The following is an 18,753-nucleotide window of genomic DNA, read 5'->3' as shown; positions in this document are numbered from 1 at the left end:
CTTCGTTCCATATATTTTGCCATTTATTTACAATTCTTGTTTTTAAATAAGCTACAGTGTCACTAACAGGGATTTTTACATCTGTTCTCATCATGTGGACTGCCTCCTTGGCTGCTTTATCAGCTTCTTCGTTTCCTTTTATTCCGACATGGGCAGGGATCCAACATATTTCAATATTTTTTCCCTTTTTATATAAATTATATAGTAAAAACTTTATCTGTTGCACAATATTATTTTTGGGATTATAACTATTAATGGCTTCTATAGCGCTTCTAGAGTCGCTATAAATCACGAAATTGTTAAGGGAGTGTTCTTTGATTATTCTTATGGCCAATGTTATTGCACATAACTCTGCTGTAAATACTGAAGCATTATTGGGAAGCGAGAACTGGCATGTTTTATCCTGGGACACTGCAGCATATCCCACTCCGTATTCTGACTTGGATCCATCTGTATATATTGCATAATGTGGACCTTTTTGGTTTATGTGCTCTATTGTATGTTGTTCTGATGTTCTGGGGGGTATAGGAATACTTTTTGATAGAAATTTTAATTTTGTGCAAATGTTTATTTTATTCATAATCCAAGGAGGAGGTAGTTTTACTATTGGAGGTAGTTGGATATTTATATTCAGTGACTCAAACAATCTTCTTGATCTAATTGGAAAAGGTGGTGAATGATTGTTAATAAATACATCCCTTAGTTCAAATAATTTTTTGGTTGGTGAATCACTTGACTGAATTCTTAGGGCACTTTTCATCGTTACTAACTCTCTATGGAGAGAGAGAGGTAGTTCACCACATTCTACCTGTAAAGAAGAGATTGGTGATGATTTAAAAGCTCCTGTACATATTCTAAGTCCTTCATTATGAACTGGGTCCAACATTTTCAGTACTGCGTTTGAAGCTGAGCCGTATATTTCACTTCCGTAGTCAATGATAGACAACACTGTTGCTTTATATAGTAATGAAAGGGTTTGTCTATCAGCTCCCCAATTAGTGTTTGATAATTTTCTAATTAGATTCAATGCTTTTTTACATTTGGACTTCACATATGTTATGTGGGCTTTCCAGTTCAAGTGAGTATCAAATACTAAACCTAAAAATTTTGCAGTCTGGCCAATTTGTATACTTTGATTTCTGATTTTCAAATCTATTTTCTTCACCTTTCTTCCATCTTTTATCTTTATAAAATATTACTGCTTGAGTTTTACTTATGGACAATCTTAAAATCCTACAGATGACGGTCCATTCATCTATTTTTATTATAGATTTGTTAAGTGATGCGCTCTGCATGTTTAATGCGAGATGCTGAATAGAAGATGGCAAAATCATCCATATAAAGGTTGCTTTTAATTCCGGTGGGCAGATTTTTATTAATTTCATTAATTGCTAAGGTAAATAGTGTGCAACTAAGGACACTTCCTTGTGGAACACCATTTTCAAGTGGGAATGTTCTGGACAAAGCATCATCAATTTTCACCTGAAAACTTTGATTTGTTAGAAAACTTTGGATAAACATGGGTAAATGTCCACGAACGTTGTTGTTTTGTAATGCTTTTAAAATAGGATACCTCCATGTAGTGTCATAAGCCTTTTCTATGTCAAAAAAGACTGCCACAGTGATCTGTTTTCGTTCAAATCCTCTGCGTATATGGTCTTCTAGGATAGAGAGAGAATCCAATGTGGACCTGTTACACTGTGACCCAAACTGAGTGGGAGTTAAAATTTGTTTTCCCTCGAATGTGCCATGTTAGTCGAGCATTTACCATCTTTTCAAGTAATTTGCATAAGCAACTTGTTAGAGATATTGGTCTGTAATTATTAATATTGCTAGGATCCTTTCCAGGTTTGGGGATAGGAATTATTATAGCTTTACGCCATTCATCAGGAAATAAAATTTCTAAAGCCAATAAATGATTATAAAATTGTAATAAGTATGACTTTGCCAGCGGAGCCAAGTGGTCGATCATCTCAAAGCAAATATTGTCACCTCCAGGAGCAGATTTATTGCTGTTCGAGAGAGCATATTCCAACTCTTCCATATTAAATTTTCTATTATAATATATATCTTCTTGTGTTTCAAAATTTATTCTTATTAGTTCATTATTTTTCTTTGTGCGGAAGTGCTCATCTAAATTTTTATCGCTACTTACATTAGCTAAGTTTTCTCCTATTATATTACTTATTTCTTTTGGATCAAGTATTCTTTTTCCATCTTTCAATATGGCATGTCTAGGTGGTTTAACTTGGGTACCATTTATTTTTCTGAATTTTTCCCATATTTTTTGTATGGGAGTATTATTAGAGAGATCTGATACATATTTCCTCCATGAAATTATTCTTCCTTGAAATACTTCCCTTTTAAATTTTGCAGATATTTTGTTGTATACAGGCTTTAATGTATCAATTTCTAATAATAATATAGTCATTTTTGTAAAGTTCCTTCTAATATTGGCAATGTTTTATTTATTTTTATTGAACGTTCTATTTAAATTATCTAACCGTCTCCCTATTGAGTGTTTTATATTAATTAATTCTGTTAGTTTATCAGACCACCAAGGGACTTTGTGCTTTGTTGGATGGGGCTTTGACTTTGGTATTGCTTGATCAGCAGCCTTTTTAATGAAATCAACGAGAATTTTGTTAGTTTTCATTATGGTCTTCTAAGTATTCAAATGTTGGATATTTCTTGTGTGCATTTCATATCTCCCAATCTGCTTTATTAATGTTGTAGTGAGGAACATGTTTTGCAGGATTATTATGTAATAAGGATATTAATATTGGGAAATGATCACTGGTGTGCAAGTCATCAACTATATTCCAATCTATTTCTGTCAACTATATTTGTTGTACAAAGAGTAAGGTCTACTGAAGAAAATGTTCCATGTGTTTTTGAAAAATATGTACTAATTTCGTCATCATTTATACAGCACATGTCGTTTGACTCCATGAACTCTTCAATTTTACTCCCTGCTCTATTTGAGATTGTACAGTTACTCCCATATTGGGTTGTGAGCATTAAAATCCCCTACTATCAGTGTAGGTTCTCTGGCATTGTCAAACAAATCGTTAAGTTTTTCTATGTCGTAATTTTTGTTAGGTTGGTTGTATATGTTATAAATTACATAGTTATAGTTTTTTATTCGTATTTTGATGCTTGATATTTGCAAGTCAGCAAAGTTTACAGGTACCCTGTCCGTAACAAACTTTGTTATGTACATATATAGCAGTACCTAAATTTCCTTCTTCTTCTCTAGATGTAGATACTAAGGTATATTACCAATTGTTTGATACTGTTTTATTAACAAAATGTTGTAAACATAATATCATTGGTTCGTATTCTTTCAGTAAGCGTTGTAATTCTCGCCCAAATGTAATCTGGTCTGAAGACCATTTATGTTCCATTGTATTATATAATTATTGAAAATATTATGTTAAGTGTGTTCAAGCATTACTTTCTTGTTGTGGTTTATCTATTTGCAATTTTTCTAAAATTTTATTTACGACATTTATTTGTTTTTCCTTATACGACACTAGATGTCCAATGCACATACAGCCTTTTTTGTTTTTGTGAGTCTCCTAGACCTTGTTGGTTTCTATTTATCTTCTACATTTTATAAAATTTCGTATAAGTGTTTGTTAAACTGTCTTTTGTATGTTTGTTTTCTGTCTTTGTTGCTAATTCTATGAAACATTCATTACATCCACATGTGTTTTATGTGTCTCCTTTTTTCATTTACTCTTAGTGCACCAATTACCGTGATGGGTAATCTCTTCTCCCTTCACATAATCATTTTTGTCTATGGTGTTTCAACCTCTATAATTTCTATATTGTTCTGGGTATTTCCATTCATTTCTTTTATTATTACTTTAGGAGACAAAGGTATGTTCTTATTTTCTGGTCTGTGCACTTTTTTGGATCCTTGGTCTTTGCTTTAACAGATACCTCTCTAATAATTGTTGGCTTTTTGGTTTTGGGTGGAGTTCTCTCTAAAGGCCTTTTTTTATCTTTAGCTACCAGCTCATAACTATCTCGTGATGTTTCAGTGATACATGTATCATTTTCTTGTGTTTCCATTTCCCTTAATATCTCAAATGAATTTGAACATATATCTGCACAAGTTTCTTGGTTTCTTGCTATATTAGTTTCTTGTAAAGCTATTTTTCTTCTGATTTATCTATTGGGGGTTTGTTATTTGCTTCCATTTTCGTTTCATTCCTTGAGCTCAATGCAAGTAGAGAACATTTGCTCCTAGCGGATCATGCATCCCTCTAACTCTCAACTCTAGTTTGGCTTCTCTAATTGGCATTCCTGATCTCTCCTGAAGTAATTTTAATTCTGTGTTGTATATATAATACATACACTCCTTAGACCTAGCATGGTGATTTTGGCCACAGTTCACACATTTTGGTTCACCACACTTCCACTGTGTGTGTTCGTCGGATCCACAATACGCACATATAGATTTATTTCTGCAATTTTTCCCGTATGTCCATATTTACTACAGGTTTTGGCACGTGTAGTGGCTTTGGAACATAAGGCCTCAGTTCTCTGTTTTTTTGGCCATGATTTAATTTTTTTTGAAAGGTAGTTCTTGGCCTTCAAATTTTATTTTTGCTATTCTCAATGTATTTTCTTTATTTTGTCTACTGGTTAAACTATATTATTTCGCAATCTTGCACGTTGTTGTACCTTTTTTTAAGGGAATCCAGCAAAATATTTTTTTTCAATTGGTTCCTCACTTTTAGGAAAGTACTACAGTACCCTGTACGCTGTTCATACTGTCATGTGTTTTTCTTATGTTTCCTTTATATTATCAATGTTCTTTATAGTTAAATAGTTTTCAGATTGGTTTTTTGTAGTGGTTTCTATTAACCACACCTGGTCTTTTATTTGTCTAAATGACATTTCTGAGGTTGGGTGCCTACTTAACAAATAATTTTCCAATCGTAATGCAGATATTTTTCTATCAGTTTCCAAGGTCAAGAACCTTGACCAACTTCCACTCCCAAAAAGGGAGTCGAAGTGAGTCAAGGTTGGGTCAATTCTAAATTTGCTTTTTCTTTGCGGCTTGTATGGTATTAGAGTTTTAATACCAGCCTGTTCTTCATTACCTGGGTTTTCCTTAGAATAGTCCATTGCCATGCCAGAAATCGTAGGGGTTTTTGTTTTGGTTTCCATATATATAAAGTTTAAATATTTCGTCCAGGATGAGATCCCTCTCACCAAGGAGGCCCAACTGAGGGAGGAGCAATACTGTTACGCTGTGGTAACTGCCCTGGGACACTCACCTGGATATACGCGATACACACAGTGCCTTAAGGGTCGTCAGTCCCATGAGATCGGACCCAGCACTGTGGGCATGGCTTGACATAAAAATTTCCCCTCGCTCGACCACGTCAGGTACTCTAGTTTTACGGGTGGAGTGGCATGCCGTCCAACTCCACCCTCCATCAGGTTAAAAGAGCAGTCAATTCAATATTCCAAAACCATGCCAGGGTCATCAACGAAAGAAGAAGAAGGGAAAGGGGAAAATTTATAAGGAGGAGGAGTAAAGGAGTTAAAGGTCCCAATGTTCAGTTGGATCCACAGCAGAGAGTGTAAGCGTAAAGGGGCATACTCTCTCTGCAGTGGATCCCTAAGCCCCCCACCTCGTCAAGGAGTTGGGATCAGGGGGTCTTTGGGGAAGAGGGTCTTGTGACTCTATTAGGGATGCTATGTCTCACTGTCTTCTTTCGAGACATCTGCTGTTGTCTTCCCTCCAAAGGAGTAGTTTGACTGTTAGAGGTTTTCCTAACTGCCTGTTGCACCAACCTATCGTTAGTGTCCATCCTTCTTCTATCTATCGCCTCTTCCAGTATGACCTCTGGCAACAGTAGTTGCGATTCCAAGATATCCCCATTCCTCATTGCTAACAGGGAATCCAAATCCACATTGCGGCTTAGTCTAGCCAATGCTGCATCTCTCCTCATTAGCAGGATATTTGCCCAAACATTGGCACTTACGTTTGTCAGGTACGCAATCGCCTTGGACCCTGACTGTAGTAATCTAATGAACAATGGTTCATCCACTACTTTCCTTGTTGCTTCCGAGGATGCAATTTTCGCCACTGCTGTTGACCAAAGGTCTAACCAGGACGCAGCCTGAAAGACAGAAGAAGCTGTTGCTTCTAACGTAGCAGCCTCTTGGTACGTCATCGAAGGGCACTCCATTTTAACCTGATCCAAGGTTAATCCAGGCCTTAACCTTACAACATTAGGGTTCATTTGTCTAGACAGCAAAGGGACCTTCGGTGTCGTATAATATTTCCTTTGCTTTATCATTGGAGGGGGAATAAATTTAAATGATCTATTAGATCTTAAGGAATTATCCCTCCCTGCAATCTTTGCGTTTACGTGTTGCAAGACCGATTCCGCATGACTCGAACAAGGCAATTCATACGACACCTTGGTATCCCTCTTTAGTCCAAACGCCATGTCAATTCCAGGAGGAAGCATACTGGCCGGTGTTTCTGTCTTCTCCGAAAGGCTATTGAATTGACGAATCAAATCAATAACCTCTGCATACGAGGCCAGAAACTCTTGGTTTTCTCCTTCCTCCGGCTCTAGTGTACCACTCTCCGTCACGAGAGATGTTGTCTCGCCTCTATCTTCTGACAGACGGCCCGGAATTCCACGGCCGCCTGCCCCTACGGTCACGGTCTCTTTGATCTTTGCTGGCCGCTGTTGGCTCGATCCCAGATAGTCAGCAGGGGAACGAGAACGTCTCACTCTTTCTCTGCTCACGGATCTAGAGCAAGAATCTCGTCTAGATCTCCAAGATGAAGGCTCCCTTTAAGACAGAGGTAAGTTCGTCTCTATTAGCATTGGCATCGTTTTCGAGCGTCGGCGAGCCCGGCCTCGCCTTCTATCCAGACGGACACTGCCTTCCACGAACGTATCCGCCGAGGTTGCCAACTCTCTATTTTTCGTACTTTTAATAGGAGACCTTATCGTCCTTCGTACATATTTTGAACGGCCTTACGGGCGAAAACTGGGACCTGCATTCCATCCTCCCTGCTTGGCACCTTTCGCCGCCAACGTCGATTTTACCAGAGGTATCGCAGTTTTTGCGATCCGAACTGGCAACTCCGCCTCGGCCGCTAGCTCGCCGCGGCCGTCACCTCTCTCGCTTGTTCGGACTCTTGCGAACGGCTTCGTCTGCCAACCTTGTGCTTAATAGCCACTGATTTTCCGACCTTCTTGCTGACTTGGAAATGACAGTCTTGGTCCGAAGAAGAGGAAGAATTGATTTTCTTCTCTTGGCCCGAGGATCCGCTAGGAACTCCCGAATCCTCCTCCAACGCTTGACTGGCGCTCGCCGTGACGTTATCGTGGGACTTAGCGATGACGCCGAACTAGAGGAAGAAGACGAAGAAGGCGAATCACACTTTTTCTTTTTGTCTCTCTTATTCATTCTCTCCCTCTATATCCATGTAATTTCTGCATTACAGTTTGCATTGACGGGTCAGAAGGCGTATTAGCGTCTGGGCTGCAGCGAAAAAGGCCGGAGGAATCGGTCTGTGACGTCATCCCTCTCGTAGGGAGAGACTGAGAGGTTTCTGCTGGCAACCGCACGTTGCTGCCAAACTACCTCCCACGTTCTGCATCGCTGTAAATACTGAGTGGGATGGTGAAGCAGCGGCATTAACCCATTCCCATAAATTGCAAGCCCGGGGGATGAGGAACATTCAGCGCTGCCGGACCCTGCTGGAACCGTGACGTCATATAATGCGCAAGCAGACCATCCAAGGTTGGTACGCCTGGTAGGCCTAGCGCTGACCACGTACCATCTAACCTATGCGCTTGAGTAGCAGGAGCCTGGAACAAAGATGGCGGATCTCCCCCTCTACTTGCTGGGAACAAAGGAGAGTGCAAATTATTCATAAAATTACCCAAGGCCCCTCCTGACGTTTCGATACAGAACCGCTAGGAGGAAAACCGAAGGGGTATGAGACAATTCAAAAGCAGGTGGAGAAACATATGGAGCAGCCTGGTTTATTACCGATACAAAAGAAGCCGGTAGGTTGGTCATCCAAGATGGAGTTCACCCCTTTCTTTTGTATTGGCTTTTCCCATAGAACTTCTTCCACTGTTCCACCGACCAACCGCGACAAACAGAACACGGATTAGTAACCGTACATACGTTTTCCCTGCACCTACTACACGTTGGATGAGGATCCGTCGACACCGAAGTTAGGAACCTAGAACAAGGGAAGCCACTGACTCCTGGGCATTTCCTTTGTCTCCTCTTCGAAGCGGTAGACGATCCCGATGTTGAGGCAAAATTCTCCATCATACCACGTATACACTCTTACCACACACTGATCACACTTGGAGAAAGAAAAGGAATGAAAAATAAAAAAATGAAATGGATAAAGAACGGGCAAACTGAAAAACCGGCTTTAAATGAGATAGACAGTAACACGTCTTATCTTAAAGGCGGTAGGAAAATAACTGATGGGTCACAGGTAGCCGTGGGCATTCTGGGTATACATGCCCCGTGACCTGGTATAGATGCCATTAGTCCCTGGATCTCACAAGTGTAATTTTAATTCTACCGGTTTCCAGCTTGGCGCTAGTAAATCCTAATGTGAAGACCGAAGGTTTGTTTCGTGTATGAACAAACTATTATTAGGCATAATTTAAAAATGTGCTACTCCAAACTTCCAGATGACTCAGAAAAATAAATGTCCTTTTGAATTTTAGCCTAGCCTAACCTCTTTTATTTACACAAATGAATAATCTACCCACTTGTATGCTTTCTCCAACTTCAGTATACTCCATAAATCACCTTAGAACAACAGCACAACAAGACTTACGACCCAAAAACTCCTACCAGACAGAGAGCTCTCCCCTACCAACCACACACCACCAGCATGTGCCTTAACTCCACCGTGTTATTGTTTACATCCCCCCGACGCCGCCGCCATCTTGTCTATGATGTCACAACACAACTTAAATACATCAACAGACACCTTCTAGAATCAACTATATGCTGTCCATATATAGGACACCCACTATATTTCAACAATACATAAAATACCAATAACAATTATACAATATATAATCACACTTATCTCTTTCTCCCTCCTCTCCGACTGTTTCCTAACCTAGTCCCCTCTTAATTTCCTTCATCCTCCAACTCTTTACCCTCTACATAATTTCTAATACTTTCCCCTGAAACTCCTGCTTTAGTTAATACATCAGCCACTTGCTCCTTTCCTTTTATCCATCTCACCTCCTTTACTTCCCCGGATTCAATGGTTTCCCTTATTGCTGCAATATCTATTTTTAATCTTCCTACTTACACCAGTGCTTGGTTTGATGGCGGTCATTAGTGTTTTACTATCAGTGTTAACCAAAGCTTCTAAATTTCTCCCTCCAACTACCTCTTCCCACAAATGCTTGAAATATATCAATCCTTCTACAGCTCCCCAACACTCAGGGCTTCGGCCTCAATGGTGGATTTTGCTACTCTCCTGGATTTCCTAGACTTCCACCATATGGAACTTCTCCTCTTCCCATCTGTCAAGGAAATAATAAAACCCAGTTGAGTACGGCCATCTTCTATGTTTCCAAATGAAGCGTCTACATAGGCTTCCCAATAAATCCTTTCTTCTTCCATCTCACTTATTGTAACTTCGCCCATCATGCTCTTAGTTTTTCTCACAATTTTAATAAGTTTCTTCATATCCTGAGTTATTCCTTCTTTAAATGCTTTACTTAATTCGCTAACATCACATGATATTTCTGGCATCGTGTGTAGTGATACCCAATTCAGCTGTCCTACCACTGATCTATACTCTGTTAACTCCTTTTGTTCTAGCACTCTATTACCCATATATCTTCTAGCCTCTGGTTCTCTTATGGAATTTATATACTGCCACTGATTAAGGGAAAATCTTTTCTCCTTCTGCTCTATTACTACTCCTATATACTTGAACCTTTTACTCTCTTGTTCTCCTATTTGCAATTTCCCAATTGTTTCCTTCAAGAATCCTTTAGTTCCTCCGTAGCTAAAATCATCTACGTGTGTACACAAAATGCCATTCAATTTATTGTCCTTTTTCCAAAAGAATATATTAGGTTCTAGTCTACTTCTCTCACCTTGAAGCTCCTTCACTACTTTCACCACTTCACAATACCATGCTTTTGCTGCATCCTTGAGCCCATAGACGGTTTTCTGCAACTTCCATAATCCCCTCCAACCGTCTTCCCTCAGTGGCTTCAAAATACACTTCTCTTTGTATCTCGTCACCTTGTAAATATGCAGTTTTGACATCCAATGTATAACAATTCCAATTTTTCACCTTTATCATGGTTAGACAAAATTTTAAAATTTCAGCATTGCATGTGGGAGCATCCTTTTCCCACTCTGCCCTCTTTTCTTCAAACCATCTAGCTACCAATCTTGCTTTACATATCCTCCCCCCCCCCCCCCCCCCCCCCCCCCCCCCCCCCCCCCCCCTCCCTTTTATCTTTTCAGTTACTATCCATCTTGTAGCTATAGCTTTTTGTCCAACATCATTTACCTCCTCATATACCTGGTTATCTCTCCAACTTTGAAGTTCTTTTTCTTTAGCTTCCATTATGCTTCTATTTTCAAATCCCAGCAACACCTCTTCATCTTCAATTTTTTCTACCTGACTATAATCCCTCAAGTTAACCCACCCTTTGTCACCTGACTGAGAGTCTTGTACATTGTACGAATCAGCCCATGCTTGGCTTGATCTTTTTCCTGCAAGACCTAATATAGTCCATTCTTCTACTTGTCCTGTATCATTGTTTATAGCTCAAACTCTATTTCCCTTTTTGAATTTTGGTATCTCTTCCATTAACTCGCCTTCTAATGACCCACTTTCCCCGGTATCTTCCACTGTTTCCTCTATCACCTCTCTTTCTATAGTCTCTTCTATGTCTGCATTCCTTCTCCCACCTACTATTATCTCCTCTCCTTCTTGCCAATCTACTTTCCCTTCATTTGAGCCATCTGATCTACCTTTCACACCATGGAATTTATCTATTCTAGCAGATATCTCTTCTATATCTGGTGATCATCGTTGAATCCTAGTCACATGTATCCTAGCTACTTCTCTTAAAGAATCCCCATGTTTGACTATTATTGTTTTCCCCGATACTCCCACTACCTGAGCAGGTCCTCTCCATTCATTTTCATTTTCCCTCTTATAGAATACCTCATCTCCTACCACTGCTTCTTCAAATTTATATTCTCTGATGTTTTTGTTTAACGCTATTCTTATTTTATTACGACTCATTTTTTATAAACGCTTCTCTGACCTTGTGCATTGCATTCAGTGTCTCCCTTACCATACCCTCTTCCATCCCTTTTTCTCTGCTTGCAGGACTTGCACTTGTGAAGGATTTTTTACAAATACTAATTGGTTGAGACAAACCTCCATTACTCATTAAGCAGTTCCTAGCACACACTACCAATTTCAGTGCTTTTGACCAATCTACTTCCTCTTCCTCCATCATCTTTCTTACACTTCCCTTTATCATGCCTACGGCCTTTTCACATAATCTGTTGCTCCATGGAGATTCTGATGCTGTGGCTAATACTTTAATATTCACTCTTTCTGCCATCCTCCTTACTTTTTCATTTTGAAATTCTCCCCCATTATCTGACAATATTTTGGAGGGCGCTCCAAATACTATAGCAAACCAGCACTCAAAAAAGTGTCTTTATTATAGTTTCTGGTTTCTTATCTTTTATCCAACAGGCCTGACAATACCTCGTTGCCATACCCACTATTACCAAGAACTTTCTCTTCTATTTCTCCCACATCCATCGCTAGAACTTCATTAAACGTTTTACTCCAAGAAAAGCCTACAACTGGTTTGGCGGGGTTTCTTTTGTATCTTTTACAAAATTCACAATTTTCAATCAGTTCCGTTAGTAACTTTCTTATTTCCTCTTTTTCTTTTTCAATTAACCCATTACTCCATTGTGCTTCCTCTGTTAGCTTCCATACTTTATCTCCACTTCCGTGACCAAACTATAAATGTAATTTCCTCATTGTGTTCTTAATTTACCTCAGATTCTTTCCCTTCCCACCCTCCAGTAATAATTCTTCTACCTTTCTCCTCCTTATAGGTACTCATAAATGACCCTGTTCGTCTTCTCTTAACTCTACTTTCATTCTCCCTAATACTTCTATCATGACACAATTTTCTTTCAAATTTAGGGTCATACCCATTTTACTCATGGTTTGCTTACCCATCACCAGGGTATATCACCCTGCTGAATTTCTGTCTTCCAATAAAACTTTCTGTTTTTTAGTATCACCGGTATTTCTATTATTCCTTTGGACTTATAAAGATGTCTCACCAAAATTAAACACTTTATTAGACTCTGTCCTAGTGTCCCTCATTCTCCTCAACTCTTCCAGACTCAAATCCATAACAATACATGCTAGTCACAATTCTCCGCAAACTGTTGATTTACACCCCGTGTCCAAAATTGCATCAAGCACCTCCCACGACGCTTCCACTATTTTATTAACTTCTCCTCAATAAACCTCTTCTTCTGTCCCAGTTTCTGTTTTCAGCTTATTTTCTTCTAGTCTTGTTTCATTTTTCTTCCTATTATGAAAATTCTGAAAACAATCCCTAGCCCAATGCCATTCCGAGCTGCATATTGCACATACTGTTACCTTCCCTTCTTTGTTTATAGGATTTCTACCACCCCTACCTCTGTTCCATCTTCCCTGATATCTCTGGTTTTCCCTCCCTCTCCCAGCTAGTTCCTCAAATAGTCTTTTCATTGTTTGCAACACTGTTTCGTACTCTAGCTTTTCTTGCCCACAAGCCGATAATACCATTTGTTTTTGATTTTCCGTGAGATTTGCTTGCTCTATTACATGATAACCCTTGACTTCCCCTTCAAGCGCCTATCCCCATTGCTCTTTCACACTCAGATGCTACCTTCTCGTATCTAATTAAATAGTCCGCCATCTTTTCACTAGATTCTCTTCTTATTAGAAGGTATCTTTTTATTCTGCCGTAATTCTCCATTACCGAGTCTTTTAGATAGGCCTTTTCTAGTTTCTCTAGGAATTAACTTTGGACCCTCTGTACCATTAAGTTCATCTCTATCTAATGCTTCCACTAGCTCTCGGGCTTTCCCCTTTTAAGCTCATTTTCATTTCTATCCCCGGGTATTTTGTATCTTCTCCATACAACAATAGCCAATCTTTGGCTTGACCTTTCCATTCTTAGTATTCTTCTTGTATCCCGCTAAACCTAGGACATTCCCTTCTCCATCTAGTAGTCTCCCTTTGTTCACTGTCGGATCCAGGCATCTTTGATCAACCCCACACTGCTACCAGTTTGAATTTTAGCCTAGCCTAACCCCTTTTATTTACACAAATGAATAATCTACCCACTTGTACGCTTTCTCCAACTTCAGTATACTCCAGAAATCACCTTAGAACAACAGCACAACAAGACTTACGACCCAAAAACTCCTACCAGACCCCCCGCCGCCACCACCATCTTGTCTATGACGTCACAACACAACTTAAATACATCATCAGACACCTTCTAGAATCAACCATATGCTGTCCATATAAAGGACACCCACCATATTTCAACAATGCATAAAATACCAATAACAATTATACAATATATAATCAGTCCTCACTGAGTGTGTGAGCAAGAAAAAAAGGGCAGGCAGGCAACTGTCGTTTATCATGTAGTCAGCCACAAGCTAGTTCAATGTTTTTTACTGAAAATTGGTTTCACAAGTTAAAAATGCTACAGTTAGCGCTCTATATTTATTCAACGTGTGCAAGATAAAGCTTAATGAATATCAAGCAATTATTAAGAATATATGTAACCAAACCTGGTCTTTTTGTAATCACTACCTCAGCAGATTAGGTTTATAAAAAAGTTCCACATTATAATGTGAACATGAATGACAAAATATATAAAAATGACAGATGGCACAGCAGTGGCTCAAATAACCTAAATTTCTAATAAAACTCATTTAACAGCAATGATAAACACCTACAAGAATCTTAAATAATGATCTTCAACATGATAATAATCATATAAAATACTGTTAATAAAATGACTAACAATTTCTTTCCATTAAAAGCACCATAGGTCACTACTACAGTAACTGCTACAAAAAATTTAAGTTTATCAAGCCAACAAAAAATCTACTGTAACAAACAAATGGATCTTAATGAAAGATATTTTTCTGAATTAGAATGCATACATCTAGGATGAATGCAGTTGTATTTGATAAAAGTGTAAAGAACGTTTGAACATTAAAATTAATTTTTACATACATGGTCAGTTGCAATACATTTAATATTTCACAAATTAACAAATTTAAAGATTATACGTGCTAAATAAACAAACCCAGAAAATGTAATAAAATTCAATACATCCAAATACTAAATAATAAGGAAATCAACATACTGCAAATCCTCCATTTTCTAAAAATAACTCCTGCTGCAATATTCAAAACCATGAAACTGTGTAATCAAAGAAAAGCTCAATATTTTACCTGAACAGTGAAATGGTGTAACCAAAGAAAATCTCGACCTTTTACCTGAACAACCATATGATGTAAATCTAACTAATTACAATATACGACACCATTTACTCGTTACGTACATCATACTTGGCAATGACAAACAAATCATAACATCTAAAACTCACAGAGAATTAAATAAGGAATGCAAAGGCAACCTTTCAGTAAACCAGACTTGAGTACACCAAGAGACTTTCTCCATATCATTATTTTCTTTCTAATACTGGAGATGCACCGGGTGTGTGAGCAGCATTTGTGATATTAATTCTATGATTGACGCTTGTGTCAGTCAATGGTGTGAAGGTGAGCGTAGCTGAAGCCACAGAAACTGACTAAAAGATGAAGGTATCAAGTGCTTTCATGTTACTTTAGCCAACTGCTATCTTTTTACTTGAACCAAACACTTGAGTGTTACCTTAACCAGCAAGGTAAATTGCTTTCATAGCCTCAAATCTTTGGTAATTGGGCTGAGTGGAGTGTGATAAAGCCCTGGGTGCCTCATAAAGGACCCCTTTTCATGGTGTTAAAACATGCTGAAATAACACGATTCTCCTCGGTAACAGCATCTTTCATTCAATTACTCAGGCCTCTACCATTTCTAAGCCCTTTATATAGCCAATAATGTCAATTTCACCTTTTAAACACCAACACATTCAGTTTTTGGCATACATCTGCTATTCACTTAAGCCATTCCTCATAGTTTCCCTGTCCTGTTCAGGATGGCTAGTTAGTTGGCAATTTTGGAGGGAAGTATGAGATGTTAATAGGACAGTACTGTCACTGCCCTTACAGAGGCAGAGTTAATGACAGCAAGTGTACGAAACCAGCTGGCGGCAGTCTACTAGCCAACCAGAATAAAATGAATCACATATGGGAAAGGGTGCTCATTGTTACTGTTCTGTTATAGCTAAGCTCAATGTATATTAAAGTTTATTTTTCAAGGTATGCCAATCGTTGTATTCAAGAACACTAAACACTTATTAGTAGTACACAATTCACTTGTATGTTCCTGACAGACAAGAGTTGTAAGATGATCATCTGTTGTTCACACAATACATGTAATGTTTATAAGGACTATGTTAAATAGCGCATGAGGCACAGTTACTACAGAAGTGAATGTGAATGCAATGATGAAGAAAATGTTTTGCAGTGCGTTAGGTTGAAAAGCGATCAGTTCAGGCAAGCTAGAAGTGTAATTATAAATACTCCCTGCATTACTTGGTGGTTGTGACTGCTAGTCCTAAAGCCTTTTACATTCTGTAAAAACCACAACCAAAAACTGTCAGCATACAACTTTAGAGATAAATAAAAATAAAGGATTCTTATTAAAAAAAAATGGTGAGTCAACATATTTCCTGAATTAAATCTATTCAGTACTGCTTAAAACAAAACACTAAAGCTGTTTAAATATTAAATTGGGGAACATAAGCAATAAAGCAGCCCTTCCAAGTGAATACAAACATGACTCCTTACCAGATTAAGCCAGAAGCACTATCCATAATGTTCAAAAGAATGTAAAACTGCAAAAAAAAACTTTAGCATAGGCTAAATTCATACTTAGTTATGACTCCTAAATATCAAGAGAAGTAATTCAATCACTGATAGCTTTATAAAATACCTTTTTGCATGCAGACAGACAACGGATGCAGTAACTGCTACTAAATAAAAACATTACTCAAGCTGGGTATAGTTATCTAAAATGTGTCTGAGACAGCTGGCAAAATATAATAAAATCTTTTAAGAAAAGAAATACATGAATTGTTCTAGATTTTGCTTCAGCATACATATCCCAAAGCTTCTCATTATATCTGCAAATTTCTTAATTTAAAATCAAATAACTTTGATTCGTATACATGCGAGGTATGAATCTTTCTAACCCATCAATCCAGAGTAAGACATCTCCAATCCACAAAATTTACATGACAACCCTATATACTTATCAAAATAATTTTCTCTTGTAATTCTAAACCCTAAATTCCCCTAAATCACCATACTTGAAGCAAACCCTGTGATTCCCAAGTGTATTCATGGGCTTCCTCTTGTACTCCCTCATATACTATAGTATATGCAATGAAACAACAGAGAAATACAAATACTGTAATGTTGAAACCAATGTCTTACCAACCACTATATTCCTGTTACAAAACAAAAAATTTGTTTCTTTGAACTAAGAAGTCTGTTAGGAAGAAAAACAAAATAAACACAGAAGCACTTACCTAGGAGAAACTTTGGCACCGTCAGGACCACCTGTATTATTGGCTTTGTAACCTGACTTCTGAATTTTCTTGGATAATCTCAACACCCAGTTCTGCAAAAACAAAAAGCAATTCAACAACAGTATAGTATCCTGTATAGCAAACAGACAGCAAATGTCTGAAATTCAAACTCAGGGAGAATAGTCAAATTTCAATGCTCTTCTATGTCTCGTCTGAAGGATAAACTTAAAAATAAAAGATAAAATTTATAAAACACTTCATACAGCAAAGCAATAGAACTTATTATTTTACCAACCTGCTGTTCATCAATAGACGGAGCCAAAAGCAACAACTCCTTTGCAGTATTTAGATCATAACTTATTTTACATGGGGCGACAAGTTCTTCCTTGCGCTCAAGGTGATCTCGATGAATTTTCATACGACATCCTAAAAAGACAGATCCCATATGAATAATCTAATCAAGAAACTAATCAAGCCTATTCAAATCTAAGATCCCAACAATTGTCTCACTGATCCAATTAAAAACCTCTTGCAAAAATAACCCAACTAGCCAACAAGCAATATCATAACTAAAAATTCGAATTGCATGATCAGTAAATATTAAACAAAAATTTCTAACTCACTGGCCCAAAAAGAGTATAAAAGAAACTGGAACTTGCTTCTTTCTTTATAAAACCTTTGTGGGTCAATTATAGCAAACTCACATTTGGGGTTTGATACTGACGTGAGATAGAAACTTATTTCAACTCTACATGTGACTATGCAATGAATTCCATAGTATTGATGTTATAATGTAACAAAGGCATACTTTAAATAAATATTTCATAATAAACTAATAGCTTTCAAAAACTTACTTCTGCATTCCAAAGCTGGAGGAGGCTTAAACATATGCCACAAATGTCGCTGACAAACTTCACAGTTAGTGGGCATATGAAAAGTTATAGCCAAAAATTCATGGCCTTTGTGGACTAGAGTCCCTGCTTTGTCTGGACCTGCACCCTCATGCAATGCAAGTGGACCACCAGGGTTATCACCAGGTTTACGACTCTCCCCTTCACCAGCATACAAGAGCTGTGTGCAATTGAGGAATTGCAAAGGAAAAATAATTATGTACTTTTATAAATTGAAATTTATGTTTTATTGAATGGTTAAAATGAAAAAAAATAATATTTATTTTAAACAAGTTCCTCTAGTTAGGGGGTTTTCATGGTATACCATTTGGTCCAATTTATCATCAATGCCACAAAATTACTGAAGATTACCAAAACACTAATATTGGCAATGAAACTTATAGACAACATAAATCTTTACCTGAAAAATTCTGGGTATATCACGGGCATCTGCTCTTATAACATCACCTTGAGTCACAGAACGCACATGAAAAAGTTTTCTGTGGATAGCAGATAATCAGAATGATGTGATGAAAACAACTGGTTTATCATTACCTTAAATGAGAGTGAAACATAAGAATGCTTATAACCTTACACAGAAACAATGAAGTCAGATCTAATCTGTTAACCCAAATAGATCCAATATTCATAGTCAGAATGTTCCAGACCATCTAACCCAAACGTTCAAAACAATCACCAGCTTCACTTTACTGGGATATGCAGTGCTTTACACAGCTAAGTCCCAAGAAGAGCCTATACTAGGCTCAGAGGTCTGGATAAACTAATCATTTATATAATAATAATAATAATAATAATAATAATAATAATAATAATAATAATAATAATAATAAGTTGCGACATCAATGAGTGATACTTTCTTCTTGACTTTGTCAATCAACGTCACGTCTGGTCTGTTTTGCACGTTATCACCCTATCCGTTCTGATACCATAGTCCCAAGGTCTTTGCCTGATCGTTTTCTATCACTCCCCTCAGGTTGGTGCTCGTACCACTTATTACTGCAGGTAGCTGATGTTTCTTG

General features: G+C 37.8%; 1 protein-coding gene across 1 annotated transcript in view; it reads right to left on the bottom strand.

Annotated features, from left to right (window-relative positions):
• LOC135195728 (rho-associated protein kinase 2-like) overlaps positions 1–18,753 on the bottom strand; it is a 166,614-nt gene that overhangs the window by 19,420 nt on the left and 128,441 nt on the right. The window contains 4 exon segments of the mRNA XM_064222155.1: positions 16,824–16,915; positions 17,119–17,249; positions 17,678–17,894; positions 18,135–18,213. Of these exon segments, the coding sequence (XP_064078225.1) occupies positions 16,824–16,915; positions 17,119–17,249; positions 17,678–17,894; positions 18,135–18,213 (519 nt within the window).

The sequence above is a fragment of the Macrobrachium nipponense genome, chromosome 16, assembly GCF_015104395.2.
Source record: "Macrobrachium nipponense isolate FS-2020 chromosome 16, ASM1510439v2, whole genome shotgun sequence".
Taxonomy (NCBI): domain Eukaryota; kingdom Metazoa; phylum Arthropoda; class Malacostraca; order Decapoda; family Palaemonidae; genus Macrobrachium; species Macrobrachium nipponense.
This window is presented reverse-complemented; position numbering and strand designations above follow the sequence as displayed.